The following is a 14,066-nucleotide window of genomic DNA, read 5'->3' as shown; positions in this document are numbered from 1 at the left end:
TTATTATGTATAAAGACAAACTGTAGTAAAAACTTATAAAAGGGCTATGATTTCAGTTTTGATCATATAATTATATATAACAACTTTTTATAAAATAATAATCAACTGCTCGGTAAAAAAAACTACATTCTATGATCCAAATAAAATTTTATTTTCTGTGTAACCACTGTTAACAGACAAAAATAATATCACTTAGATAAATCAAAATATTAACTTATTGTACTTTAATTTAAGAATACCCATTGATAAATACATACATGAACTTCAGGTCAGTTCATTATATACAAAGGAACATAATATGTAGTACATTTTGTACTAACACACGATTATTGCGCTGATACACGTTCGAGGACACACTAAATGAAGGGTCCTATAAATTAATGATTCAGTATTTTACAGATAAAACTACATTCATTATGTAAATGTCATTTTTATTAAAGGTTAATAACTTACAATAGAGGGTAACAACAATACTATAAACGTTTAAGAATGCTAAATAAGCTTCGAAAAATATAAATAAATCGAAAATAAGGTATGATTAATATTGGCAGATACAATTACAACAATAAGCTCAATAATGAGTGTGATTACTTAGTCTAATGAACGCAATAAATAAAATAGTGAAAGATGCAAGTTTGCTGAGAACAAAAAATATGTGTTTTAAAATTACAATTGTTTGGTATTTTAATAAATTAACTACATTTTAAAGAACATCGTGCACTTATTTTCTAAGTGTAAATATTTTCATTATAAAGATAATGGAAACTTAATATGTTCAAAGGTTGAATTAACTTTAATACAATAAAATATGTAATAAATACATCAATTAAAAAAATAAATGAAACATTTTGTTTCTACTATCTACATGTCACTAATATGAATAAATAACAGCTCATGTAAACCAAAATTATGAATGGCTAATAAGATGTTACTAATTTATTCAGAACAAACTTGTTCGGTAATATTATTCGAAGAAAGTTTAAATATGAGATTAATAGGATGTAATTAAATAATTCTACTTTCTATTACATAAATTAGTGCACAGATTTATGGAAATTTCAATAAAATATGTCACATTGAAAATGTTCGCATCGAATGCCAAATAAGTGTTTTAAGTTATCACAAATTATTTAACTTAGGTTGGAGATAATTTGGGTAGTTATATATAACACGATACGCGTAGCAATATTTTATATTGCATTGAATTATTTAATAATGTAACATTGTTCTAGAATTATTTCTTAGTCACGCGTAATCTGTGCACCAATCGACGCAGTATGAGTAGATTCACTGACTACGGCGACAATACTGTTTACTTCTCGAGCATATATTTGGGGATGTCGAACTTGACCTCGACGCCGGCCTTCTTGGCGAGCGCCACGATCTCGGAGAGCTGCACCACGAGCTTGGCCGCCTCGTCCAAGTCGTCGCGAGGCACGATGCGCAAACCGGAGTCTGCGATCAGTTTTCTCGCTTCATTCACTTTTGTACCCTGTTAAATCCACATTTTTGATTATAACTATTATATGTGGCGTCAAACATAAAGAGAAAACTTGGACAATGAACTGCTTAAAGAAAACTATATAAAAATAAATACATCATTTTATAAAATGTTAATACAGAAAGTTTATTCTCGTTGGTAATTATAAACAATCTATATGAGACCAAAGTCTAATTGATGCATAAATAATGGAAGCATGAAGTGTATTATCTGTAATGGATCGTTAATTACTACTTCGTTAATGACAGCTAATTTCGATTTAGCACAATATACAATAGTATCTAGAGGATAATTTAAATTTCACCTCAAAGCTTTGAAATAATTATGATATGAACATTGATGCTGTGGTCATATACTATATTATTATTAAAAATATATAAATCAGCCATTATAATTGAATATTTTATTTACCTGAAGACGAACAATCACAGGAATTTGAATGTTGAGGTTTTTAGCGGCGTTAATAATACCCTCCGCGATGACGTCACAGCGCATAATACCTCCGAAGATGTTCACCAAGATAGCTGTTACTTTCGGGTCTGATAAGATAATCTTGAATGCTTCCTAGAAACAAGGTAGGTTTTATGTAGTCATGAATTGTTTGTACGACTAGACAATATTTAATATAACAGCTAACGGCATTTTCGTGAACTGCAATCAGCGACACAATCTAATTTATTAAATTCAAACCAAATTACAGAAATTACGATTATCAATCGTTTTTATATTATATATGATTTTATTTTAATATATTTTTTTTAATTTAATTATTTTACTATTTACTTAAATTTAATTTACTAATTTACTGAACCTTCATAAGATTGAGATGTAGCCATATTGTTAATATGGTTGCATCTGCTTTAAATATAAAAAAGTATGCTATTAGTCAGTACCGCTACGGCTTGCGCAGTGGCTCCGCCTCCAACATCAAGAAAGTTGGCGGGGTCCCCTCCATACAGCTTAATGATATCCATGGTGGCCATCGCCAGCCCTGCACCGTTTACCATGCATCCGATGTTTCCTTAAATTTATAAATTAATAATAATAATGTTAATTTTATTGTTTCTGTGAATATTACACCTAGAGCTATAGCCGACTTTAATTTTCTTTTGCATCTACTTAACTTCAAATATCTGAAAAACATTAAGCTTTTTCAGATAAACATTTTATACAATAATATAACATTTAAAAATGCATTTAATAATCTATTTAATAACTTACCATCAAGTGCAATGTAGTTGAGGTCAAACTTGGCAGCTTCAATTTCTTTAGCGTCTTCTTGAGTGGTGTCCCTCAATTGAAACAATTCCTTTTGTCTAAACTGGGCGTTGTCGTCGAATCGGAATTTTGCATCCAAGCAGAAGACTGGAAAAAATATTTCTTATAGTAACATATTGCTTGATATAGAAATGAAACCATATAAATTATATAAGATCATTTTATCTGTATCTGCTTACATTGCCCTGTAATGGCATCTTCGGCGTAAGGATTTACTTCAATCAACAGAGCGTCTTTCTTTAAGAACAAGTCATACATTTTCTTAATCATGTCACAGGCTTCACTGGAACGCTCTTGTAGACCAATCTAAAATAATTGATCTCTTTAAAATATAATAATGGATGTAAAGTCTAAGTTTAAGTAAATAACAGCGGCCAGCAGTAAAATGTTTAGCATTGTGTACGTAAAATGTTTTCATTATGGTTACCTTTTCAACCACGCGTGCGATTTGCTCATCAGTAATACCAGTAACAATGTCAATTGGTTCATATGTAATTGCATCTGGGTTCTCGGCGGCCACGTCCTCAATGTTTACACCACCTTGGGATGATGCTATGATAACAGGACCCTAAAATATAATTTAAATGATCTTTATTTTAAATTTAATTTAATTTTTTTTTAAGTGTTCTTTAATAATATCAGAAAGTTGTAATACCCTGACAAAATGACTGTAAAAATTAAAATTTTAGTTTATTATCTTATCTAAATTGGAATTTCACTAATAATAAGTAGCACTGTAGACCCTAATGCTGAGCAAAAGATTTCTCTTGTTAAAAGGTGACATGCAGGTCATGATAATATCCTTTGAGCGGTGAGTATGATATTAATTATGAATGTAAAACTATCTGTACATAATAATATAAATTATATTGACACATACATACAGATTGAATAATATTTTGTGATGGAATAGCTAACAAGTACTTAACTATAATTGATTATTACATTCCGTACATGATCAAAGTTAATTGTTATTGAAGATCTTAAACAATGAACAATTTGCTTCATTGATCGACAAGTAAAACAAACAAACATCTATAACATAAATGCTTGAGGTTATTATTTTAATTGCATACTATTAATAATGTACAAACATTATATAGTGGAAGAAAATGAAGTTCCAATCATGAACATATATTAAATTTGTAAATTACAAAGTAAATATAACATTTTACCTCAATATATTTATCATAGATATATAAGTATTTACACACCTCGATTTATATAGTCATACTAACACAATATACTAACAAAATCCATGAGTAGCATTAAAAAGGACAATTTTATAATGATGATGAATGATGCTCTACAGTGAATTATATCTTTCTTTGATTGGTGACTTTCATATTTTTACAATTTTAAAGTATTGTAATAGACAGAACATTTCAAGTGCTTAGAAAGATGTATGGTTATTTTCTATTGCCTCACATCTAAAAAATATATGATAATTTCAATAAAATAATTTAAAAATAATTAAGTTTTTTTTGCATAAAATGAAAATGAATATTGCCAAAGATGAAATAAAAGGTAAATTACATACATTGAAACTACGCTCCATCATTATAGCAACATAAAACTCTCGTCGGGGAAACTTCCTCTCTGTAACCATAACCATGTTACAGATCCTCCCTGCTGCACCCGTTTGCTTTGTCACCAAATATTGCTGAAGCATTTTACCCACAATATCTCCAGCTACTTCGGGTCTACAAAATAAGTAAATATATTCATATTAATTAGTAAAAGTTTTATTTGGGTAATAGATTTTTATTTGTTACATAATTTAAATAACTGACTATATATAGAAATGGTTTCTTAAGTATTTTGCTTACTTGTCAACCATTCGTACACCACCTTGCAGGCCATTTTTAAATGCACCCTTTCCTCTACCTCCAGCAAGAACCTAAAAATTATAACCAATAAATAATATTTATCTGATATAGACTCAAAACCAAGTTTAAGGAAATTATTGTTAATTTTCATTAATCAGCTTCGGCTTCGAGAATATGTAAAAGTATACAAAGAATCAATTTAAATTAATAACATTTCTTTAAGATTACCTGTGCTTTTAATACAATGTCTTTGGTGTTAAGTTCTTGGGCATACTTGACTGCCTCGTCCTTGGTCTTAGCAATGTTAAATTTAGGCACAGGAATGCCATGATCTCTGAGCAATGTGTAACTGACATACTCATGAACATTCAGGTTTCTAACTTGCTGCTTGGATGGTAGATTGTTGGACGTTGATGCTGCCAACAGCTAAAATTTTTTAAAATTTAGTGTAAGGAAACATTTATTCAATTATAAAAACTGTTGTTTGAATCTGTTATATTTGTCGATACAAAGATTTTATTTTTACATTCTCAAATGTGTATAGAAATCTAATTTATGTTACTACATCAGTATATGTATGATAGTATTATTAAAATCTATTCAGTGATAATTTCTCATGTTTATTAAAGTTTTCATAAGCAAATGTGCCCAAAATTTAATGTCTTTGGTTTTTAAGGGTTAAAAATGAAGCTATAGAAATAAAGAAAAAAGGTTTTTGTATTATAAATTATGTTATTTTAGAATAATGACATTATTTTTTTTAATTTATAGTTAACATTGTTTTTGAAGACTGATATACTAAATATTCTGAATACTGATACATTTAACCATATGTACTAATATCATTATATTATGGACAAACCCAATTTAATTTAGGAACTTATGTTAGGCAGAATCTGTATCATGTTAAAAAGTAAGATGGATATGTAAATTATTAATAAAATAACTACCAAGTTAAAGTTAATGAGAAGTTTACAGAACTGTACATAAATTAAAGATAAGTTGTAAAAAAATCTTTTACTGATATAAATAAATCAAACAACTTAGATTGCGCATTATTATTGCAGATTTGAAGATTCATTGTCAAGATTTTTTTATCAGATTATGACTGTTATAATCTTATATAAAAAAATAAACATTGTCTAGATGACGTAAGGTCTGTGAGCTGAAAATGACAAGGTCAAATTTATAATTATATAAATAGAAGACATCAAGTACATATTTATTTTTACGTAACAAAACAGAATCCGTAAAATTTAAAATTAGCGGGACTTTCTGTGTATAAAACACTATATAAGTGTAATCTCTAAGACGTAAGACATAACGACATATAATTGTCCTGTGTATTACTTATTTCATTGATTTAAAAAATATGTATGTAAATTGTTACCAAAAATTTGAAAAATAATATAACTAATGACTTACCTTTTTTCCATTTTTTATAAATACAGTTTCAGCAAGTCCAAAAGAACGAGGTAGTAAAGTCGCCATTTTTCCCTACATATAATTATGGTATTGCCAGTCGTGTGCGTTGGCAAAGAAGTAAAGAACTGTCAGATTTCAACAAAATACAAAAATTGTTAAAAATCAATAAACAACAGCTGATGTCGCTAGTGTACAATTTAAATTATATTTTTTATGTGTCAACACAATATTATATTTAAACAATGAGCCCAATAAAAAATATAATAATAATAATAAAAATGTAAACAATTAATTTATCAGATTAAATAATACAAGATAATCGAACAGCAATATTCGGAAAATCGTGTCATTAAAAGTTATTGCTGTTAACTTAGAAAACATGAATAACAATTAATTATTCTTAATAATAAAAATAATAGATAATATGTATAAAAAAAACGACAAGTAGAGAATATATCATTTTGCTACTTTGACGAATATAATTATTGGTAATTTTTATATAAAATAACACATTAAAAATAAGTAAATATTAGTAAAAATAAGTACTAATAAATCGTTTTATATTGGATACGGTGCATGTTGAATACTCAATAAGTTATTAAAACGCCGAATAGACTAGGTCTTATGAAATTTCTGATTAATAATCTATACTGACTAATATCAAGGGTGAAATTTTCGTTATACATAGAGTCCGAAATTTAAAATAATTTTAAAATACACCAATGATTTAAATCAGTTGATCATTTGTTTTCCTGCCTTTCGTTTTTTCTTTGAAAACAATGTTTCCATGACCATGCTCATCAAGATGACTTAAAGGAAGCGATATGTCTCGTTGGAAACAAACAAATGAAAGACCAAAATATTCATTTTTTTGTTAATGACGGTCTTCATAAATAATCGGATCTTACCGATATACTGGATCTATGACATTAATTACCATATATTTAATCTTTGAAATAGTATTGGACAGGCCATTAGGCTAGCTCTTTCGCTGCTTTTGTGAACTCTGTCAATGAACAATTTTACATTCTTCACGAATGAGACAAAGAGAACAGTGATATCGCCAAAAGCCGGTATTGTGTCTTGCGCTACTCGCATCCAGTGATTTTCCACGAACCTCACCAGATTACCAGTAATAGGGGGCCTGCCCACGCTACGTTTTACGTTTCGTGTTCGCCACTCGAGAACTTTTCTGCCCCAACGGCCGTCGGTTCTATCTATGTGCCCCGTTCACTGCCACTTCAGTTAATACTTCATTTTCACTATTGACTCAGTCTCGTAGGTAAACTCCGAGTATAACCCTCTTCATAACTCTTTGTGTGACTTTGAGCCTTCTTATGAGTAAACGACCACGTCTCTGTTCCGTAAGTCATCACTAGCACATACTGGTCGAAGACGTTCGACTTGGGACACTGTGGTTATTGGGATAAGAAGATGTAACGTAGCTTCGCAAACTCTGCCCAGCCTAGTTGAATTCAGCGATTCACCTCTTTCTCAAAGTTGGACCTAGTTAGATGGTCTATAGTAGGTAAATAATCGTCTTCATCGTCTCTCAGGAGCTCTCCAACCTTTACTTGAGTGGGTGCAGCAGCAACGTTCGACATAATTTTTGTCCATATTCATTTTTAGACCTATTTGTTGAAAGACTGCTGAGGTCTAAAGCATACTGCCGAGGTCTTTCAAGGTCTCAGCTATTACTATTGTGTTATCGGCAAATATCGAAGTGAACATGTGTCCTCACCATTGATATTGATCCCAAATCCTTTCCAGTCCAGGACTTTGAAGACATCCTCCAAAGCAGCGGTGAACAGTTTCGGAGACATCACGACTCTCTGCCTAACGCCTCGTTTTCGTTTTATACGTTTCGAGTTCTGATCTTCGGACCGACATGGTTCTCATAGACACTTTAAGTCCACCCTAGTCGACACACTCTTGATTTACACTATGTTATTCACGATTGCTTTAAATGAACAAGAAAAAGGAAATTGTTCTCCTCACTAGGAGACAAATGGCAATCAAAGGCGGAAAATAGAAAACAATGGACAAAGTTGGAGGAGGCCTTCACCCGCAGGGGGTTTCTCATCTCATAAATGTAATAAAAATAAGAAAATTATAATAATAAAAAAAAGAATGTTAATTAAAAATATAACTTATATACAAATACTGTAATATATATATATATATATTACTGTAATTGAAAATGAGAAAATAAAAAGGCTTATTTATTTATTTATATTTATTCACGAGGGACTTGTGGACTATGAACCCAACACCTTGGGACAATTTGTATCCGGGAAATAAAGCAAGTTACCGGACTTCAAGATTATCGTGTCCTCTCCCTCTCTTTGGACTTCAGACAATCCTATATCCCAGTGTAACCTGCTCAGTGCTTCTTCCAGTTCTATGATCTTTTCGTCGGTCCGCAGTGTGCGAGTGTTCTATGTTGCTTGGGCCAGAGGTCGTCGGTGGTAACACGATCTCTGTCAGGGATTCTTAGCACACCTTGCCCCACAACAGTGGGGCAGTAGCTGTGGTAACAACCACAGCTATCAACAAGGCTGGAAATAGCAGGATTGCAAGGGGCAGCGGCCGCGGTTGTCTTTTTCATTTGGGGGACGGATTAGAGATACAATAATGAACTTATGCCATGATAAAATTTACTCGAAATCGAAATTTTTTATGATTGTTGGTCACTCATGTTTTCATATTTTTTTATACATTTTTTTTTTTATTTACCATTTTAAATGGCATGACTTATGACATTGTGTTACTCAGGGAAATATAAAGAGCATTAGAATTATAAGAAAAACAACAATGATATTCAAATTATTTTTATTTATTATTATTGTACTAATTAATTTGGTTAAAGTGGTTTGGTTAAATCAACTATATTTTTATGTTTTTCTTCAGACCACACACCATTTCCACTAAAATAATGATTTTTTTCAAGCAAATACAATATGAGACTAAGTTTTTGTGATTGGCTTAGCATAGTTAAATCTATTTGTTCATAAGGCAATGAGGCTAACCACTTATTTTGCTTTTCACTTGGTTCTAGTAGTTTTAATGATTCTCTTATTCTATTCCAAGGATACAACAGAATAGGGATATTTTCATAAATATCATTAACAGAAAAATCCACACTCAGCTGTTCATAAACATATTTAACTTGAATAAGTGGTATATTAATCCAAAATGGATGCCGCTTGAGTATATTACGTATATCAGTAATATTAAATGAATTACCTAGTGACTTGCTTATACAAAAGACTAAATCTTTGCCTTTTCCCAATCTATCACCTGGTGCTTTCTCAAAAATTTCATAATGTGCAGAGCTGCCAGAAAGTATATTGAGGCTCAAGCATTTCTTGTTGTTACTGTATAATTTCATCAGTCTTCTTGTTGCTGTCTTGTTATAGTAGATCATTTTCAAAAATCTCGGGTGGCCATAAAATGTATTAAACTCTGGTATAGTTTTAGCTTCTTCTAATCTTTCTTTAATTGTTGTAGGACTTAGTGTATATATTTGAAAGCACCTCATTTGTGCCTCTTTACTTATTCCATATTCTTCCAAAGTTTTTCTTATATCCAATAACGTAGAAAACTTTATTACAGCTAGCTTAGGATACATTCTTAATATTTCTTTTATATCTATTCCTCCAATGGATCGAAAATTATATAATATGTTCTTCAAGTTTTCTGGATCGGCATGTACTAAATACAAGTTAGATTTAATTTTTTTAATTGGAAATAGTATTTCACTGAGCAAAATATTCAGAGTTTCATTGATTGATTGAAGTGGACGATGTCGTATTGTTGGATATGTATCAATTCCTCTAATAAATTCATCCGGACTTAGATCTAACATAAGCTCAAGGTATCTCTGTATAATTTTTATCCTCAATGAATGTAAAGTAAATTTCTCAACATCTCCATAAACTAAAGTGGTCAGAGATGACGGCCATTGGCTCATATAACTTGCGAGTCTATTTTCAATATTAAATGCTTGAGGTATCATTCCAGATTGTTTTAGTTCCCCTATAGTTTTTCGTTTTACTAATGTCAAATATGAAACTAAATATTGAGTTGAAATATTGTTTAGTCCGCATTCTTCTAATACTGTAAATCGATATTTCAAGGTGATTGGCAGTATACTGCAGAGCGATGGTTGATCTAAAAGGACTTTGCTATTAAACCCTAGATCATACAATGTACCTACTAGGTTTTTGATTTGATCAACATCTAATTTCTTTATAGCAGGATGTCTTATTTGTAAATATTTAGCTTTACTTTCACTTATCCTAAGATATTTACATAAATAAATTAAATTATCTTCATGAGAAGAAAAATTTGATCGCATGGTCTTCCAAAAGCATGGGTCATATTGATATAATCTTCTTAAAATCGTGTGTCGTTGGTTTAGCATTATGCTATTTAAATGAAACCAATAATATATAAATAGATGATTAACATTTTACTTCATCATGTCTTAATTCTTACATCATAAAAATTAATACAACAAACACAGTCGTCTGTCACATTGACAATTTTACATTAACGAATAGTTATTAGATGTCAAATGTCAATAATAATAATGTACATATTTTTCTGTAGATAACTTTTATTTCACTAAAATTTCAGAAAGATTTTTTTTTGTTTTGATTATATAATATACGTTATTTATTAGCAAATATCAACTGCTATTTTATATCTATAGATGGCAAACGGGCAGGTGGTTCACCTGAACTTTTTTTTAAATAAATTTTTGAAGCTGAATTTTTTACTTATTTTGAAAATAGCTAAAAAAACGTGATAACTCAAAAATGGTTCTCTTTTGCATTATGCATATGCTAAATGCATAGGTTAAAATTATCGCAAATAATCACCCCTGTTACCTCCTAACGGGAATACATCGAATTGCTAATATACCTTGTATAATAAAAATAATAAAGAAAATTACAGAAACAAATCAACATGAGGGTGAATTACTTCTCAACAAAATATAGGATTCCATTGGTAAACATTATGGAAGAAACTATGAAGCAAAAACTAGAGCTTGTTATTTGTAATAGATTGTATGAAGCAATATCTTTGCCCTGTCGAGAAATTGACAGTTGTCAAGTTGTCAAATTTGTTTGGTAGTTGTTGCACTGGATAGTGGATACGATTGGTACTATAGATTTAAATCGAAGTACACACCCATTTATATTTTTTTTGTTCTTTATTGTTTTATTGTGCTGAAATAGTTTCATGAGTTAACTTTAACATCACCACTATGGTATCTAAGTCTAAAACTGGGTTGTTTGCTCTAAGTTTCTTTGGATTAGCATCTTTATTGATAACCATAGCTTTTGTTAGTCCGTACTGGTTAGTTACTGATGGGAAGTTGAAAAACCCTAAATTTATTAAAATAGGTAAGCACAATAAATGATCTTCCGTTATACAAAGATACAGTGAGTAAAATGGACACATTTTTTAATTGGTTACAGGTTTGTGGGAAGTGTGCTTCAATGGGTTTGAAGAAATTCATCATTGGTATGACACAGTTTTTAAAGGCTGTTGGTGGATTTTTGAAGAAGAATATTACATAATACATGACATATTACTACCAGGCTTTTTTATTGCTACACAATTCTTCTTCACAATATCTATGTGTTGTGTTTTAATATCACTTTTCATATCATATTTGTATATGAAAAAAGATGAAGATGATGATAATTATGTTACTTTACTAGTAACTTTTGGCACAATTCTTGTTATTGGAGGTAAAGTATAAATTATAACACTTAAAATATATTTAAATAAATATATCATGTTACAATGATGCATTTTTAGGCTTCTCAGGAATCATATCAGTGGTCACATTTGGAGCTAGAGGTGATGGACGGGACTGGATGCCTAATTGGGAACACAATGATCTTGGCTGGTCATTTGCCCTCGGAGTTGTTGGGGTCATCTTTCTCTTTCCAGCTGGCATATTATTTCTCATTGAAGCCAGAGTACGAAAGTACAAGAGATTGCATGAGATGCAAAGTAGAGATCCATCCTCTTACAGTATGCGTGAGAGAAAAGTAGCCTACCCAGGCCACACTGATATTTAAATATCTTAAGTTGGTTTTTATTTTAAGAAAAAAACATTTTTGATTTTAATAATTGTTGTTGCAACTATTATAACAGATTCCGTCCAATCTAAGAATCTCATTTTAAGAATTTGTTGTACATTAAGTATCTAAAGAAATTTCATTACTTAAATAAAGTCCCTCCTTTATTAAAGTTGTATAAAAAATAGTTTCTGCAATAATCACAGCATTATAATTTAATCAAATTACAGATCTACTATTTGCCAATTTTGAATCACTTTTACTATATATAATATATATTATATATAGACGATATATAAATGTATCTTTAATATGTGCCACTGATATTTCATAAACATAAAATTCTTATTTAAACTTATGAAATATCAGTCTAACTGCCAGTTTATTTAGTTATCTGACAAATACTGAATACTCATTGGTTACCTATTGCATCATAAACTGCTATAGACCAATTAGCATTCAGGATTAAGTAAAATTAGTAACTTTGACATTGTCAAGTAATTAAAAAATGAATTTTATCGAAATTATAATGCAGGCCATAGAAATTATAATGCATAACCATGCATTAAAAATAAGATATTTATTAAAATAATTGTAGATTGCAACACATAATCTGTAATAATGTTTTTTTGGATATGGTCTGATAATTTTTAGTTTTAAAAAACATATTACAATATGTACCAGCCTATAATATGCATTTACTTTTACACACATTTTATTATCTTTGTGCTTTTACTGTTATATGAAAAAAATACAATCAATAATATTAATAACATTTAGCATGCTTCAAAATTGCAATGTGTGCTTAATACAAAATACTTAAAAGACCTAATGCTCAGTTACTTTCTATTTTTAATATTTTCTCAAAATATAGTATTTTACATTGTGATACAGTATTTTTGTACTTATGTCCATTTTACATTTGTATAATTGTTTATATTACAAGGTGTAAGTAAATATAGTTTGACCATTAAATACAGTTCAATAATAACAATTACATATATGTTTACAGTGTGTAAGTTCAAATACAATTTATTCTTTATTGTGTAATACTGTTGTTGTTTTACCTCTACTGCTTGTGATTATTATTAGCCCCTAATATATATACATAAAAGATATTGATTATTAATGCCACCAAAATATGCAGTCATCTTTTCAAAACACAATGTAGTTATTGCCATTCAGCACTGAATTCACTAGCGAGTGGATAAGTATAACAATTACCTCTGAATGAAGAAATAGGTAAAAAGCAATGTGTGTAATATAATATATAAAATTAAAACTGTTTGACATTGTTATGACTAATTAAAATATAAGATTTGTATTTTTGTATGTAATTTACTGAGTGATAAATATATTACTTATTAAAATGAACTACAAATTCAATGATGTAAACCTTATATAAATCGAATATATACGTAAACATACTTATGAGTCTTCGTCGTCAAACACGATTTGGACTTTGTTTTTGTTCATCGGAGCGAATTTTATTCTCTTTTTTTTAAACAATTAGCTTATCATTATTTTTTATTATTATTTAAATGGAACAGTATAAAGTTACTTTACTAGCTACCCGCCCTTTAAAATTTATACAAAGTCCACCCAGATAGTTTTCAATTTCTACAAAAAAAAAAAACATTTTGTAGCGGATGCTTATATTATAAAATAAATCGATGTTATAAACGTCAGTTCTAAACTCTGTAGTTTGGGCCATGCGTTGATAAAATCACTCAGGGCCAACGATTTTATAAGTAGGTATAGATTATGTAGACTAAAAATATGTTCACGTAAATTACATGCAATTTTTGCAATGCCTACAATAGAATCATTTCATTTCAATGCACTATTATGTATATAGTTTTATTGTAAAGTTTTAATTTGTTTTGTAATAAATTAGCGACCCGCCTCGGCTTCGCGCGGTGTAATTTATTA

General features: G+C 29.8%; 3 protein-coding genes across 3 annotated transcripts; 1 reads left to right on the top strand and 2 right to left on the bottom strand.

Annotated features, from left to right (window-relative positions):
* Positions 1-127: 127 nt before the first annotated feature.
* LOC113392788 (succinate--CoA ligase [ADP-forming] subunit beta, mitochondrial) lies at positions 128-6,191 on the bottom strand. The gene is made up of 10 exons (XM_026629378.2): positions 6,034-6,191; positions 4,837-5,034; positions 4,609-4,679; positions 4,320-4,482; positions 3,207-3,347; positions 2,959-3,085; positions 2,723-2,866; positions 2,395-2,522; positions 1,913-2,065; positions 128-1,492 (listed from the first exon to the last, which is right to left on the bottom strand). Exons 1-10 carry the CDS (start codon positions 6,097-6,099, stop codon positions 1,313-1,315), a joined length of 1,371 nt encoding a protein of 456 aa, XP_026485163.2. The 5' UTR covers positions 6,100-6,191; the 3' UTR covers positions 128-1,312.
* Positions 6,192-8,853: 2,662 nt separating this feature from the next.
* On the bottom strand, positions 8,854-10,565 carry LOC113392588 (transcription termination factor 5, mitochondrial-like). The gene has a single exon (XM_026629088.2). It carries the CDS (start codon positions 10,457-10,459, stop codon positions 8,897-8,899), a length of 1,563 nt encoding a protein of 520 aa, XP_026484873.2. The 5' UTR covers positions 10,460-10,565; the 3' UTR covers positions 8,854-8,896.
* A 607-nt stretch (positions 10,566-11,172) lies between these two features.
* LOC113392792 (uncharacterized) lies at positions 11,173-12,333 on the top strand. Its single transcript, XM_026629384.2, has 3 exons — positions 11,173-11,447; positions 11,523-11,798; positions 11,869-12,333. Exons 1-3 carry the CDS (start codon positions 11,309-11,311, stop codon positions 12,132-12,134), a joined length of 681 nt encoding a protein of 226 aa, XP_026485169.1. The 5' UTR covers positions 11,173-11,308; the 3' UTR covers positions 12,135-12,333.
* The last annotated feature ends 1,733 nt before the right edge of the window (positions 12,334-14,066 follow it).

Source organism: Vanessa tameamea, chromosome 5 (assembly GCF_037043105.1).
Source record: "Vanessa tameamea isolate UH-Manoa-2023 chromosome 5, ilVanTame1 primary haplotype, whole genome shotgun sequence".
Lineage (NCBI taxonomy): Eukaryota > Metazoa > Arthropoda > Insecta > Lepidoptera > Nymphalidae > Vanessa > Vanessa tameamea.
The sequence above is the reverse complement of the archived record's forward strand: the minus strand, read 5'-3'. Positions and strand labels throughout refer to the sequence as shown.

What these genes read in the sequence shown, in the direction of transcription:
- LOC113392588 (XM_026629088.2), bottom strand. Translation starts at nt 10,459, where the DNA reads ATGCTAAACCAACGACACACGATTTTAAGAAGATTATATCAATATGAC.
- LOC113392788 (XM_026629378.2), bottom strand. Translation starts at nt 6,099, where the DNA reads ATGGCGACTTTACTACCTCGTTCTTTTGGACTTGCTGAAACTGTATTT. An exon ending in GGTGTACGAATGGTTGACAA is followed by an intron (nt 4,483 to 4,608) that starts GTAAGCAAAATA and finishes CTTATTTTGTAG; the next exon opens with ACCCGAAGTAGCTGGAGATA. An exon ending in TGATGGAGCGTAGTTTCAAT is followed by an intron (nt 3,348 to 4,319) that starts GTATGTAATTTA and finishes ATTATATTTTAG; the next exon opens with GGTCCTGTTATCATAGCATC.
- LOC113392792 (XM_026629384.2), top strand. Translation starts at nt 11,309, where the DNA reads ATGGTATCTAAGTCTAAAACTGGGTTGTTTGCTCTAAGTTTCTTTGGA. An exon ending in CCCTAAATTTATTAAAATAG is followed by an intron (nt 11,448 to 11,522) that starts GTAAGCACAATA and finishes AATTGGTTACAG; the next exon opens with GTTTGTGGGAAGTGTGCTTC. An exon ending in CACAATTCTTGTTATTGGAG is followed by an intron (nt 11,799 to 11,868) that starts GTAAAGTATAAA and finishes ATGCATTTTTAG; the next exon opens with GCTTCTCAGGAATCATATCA.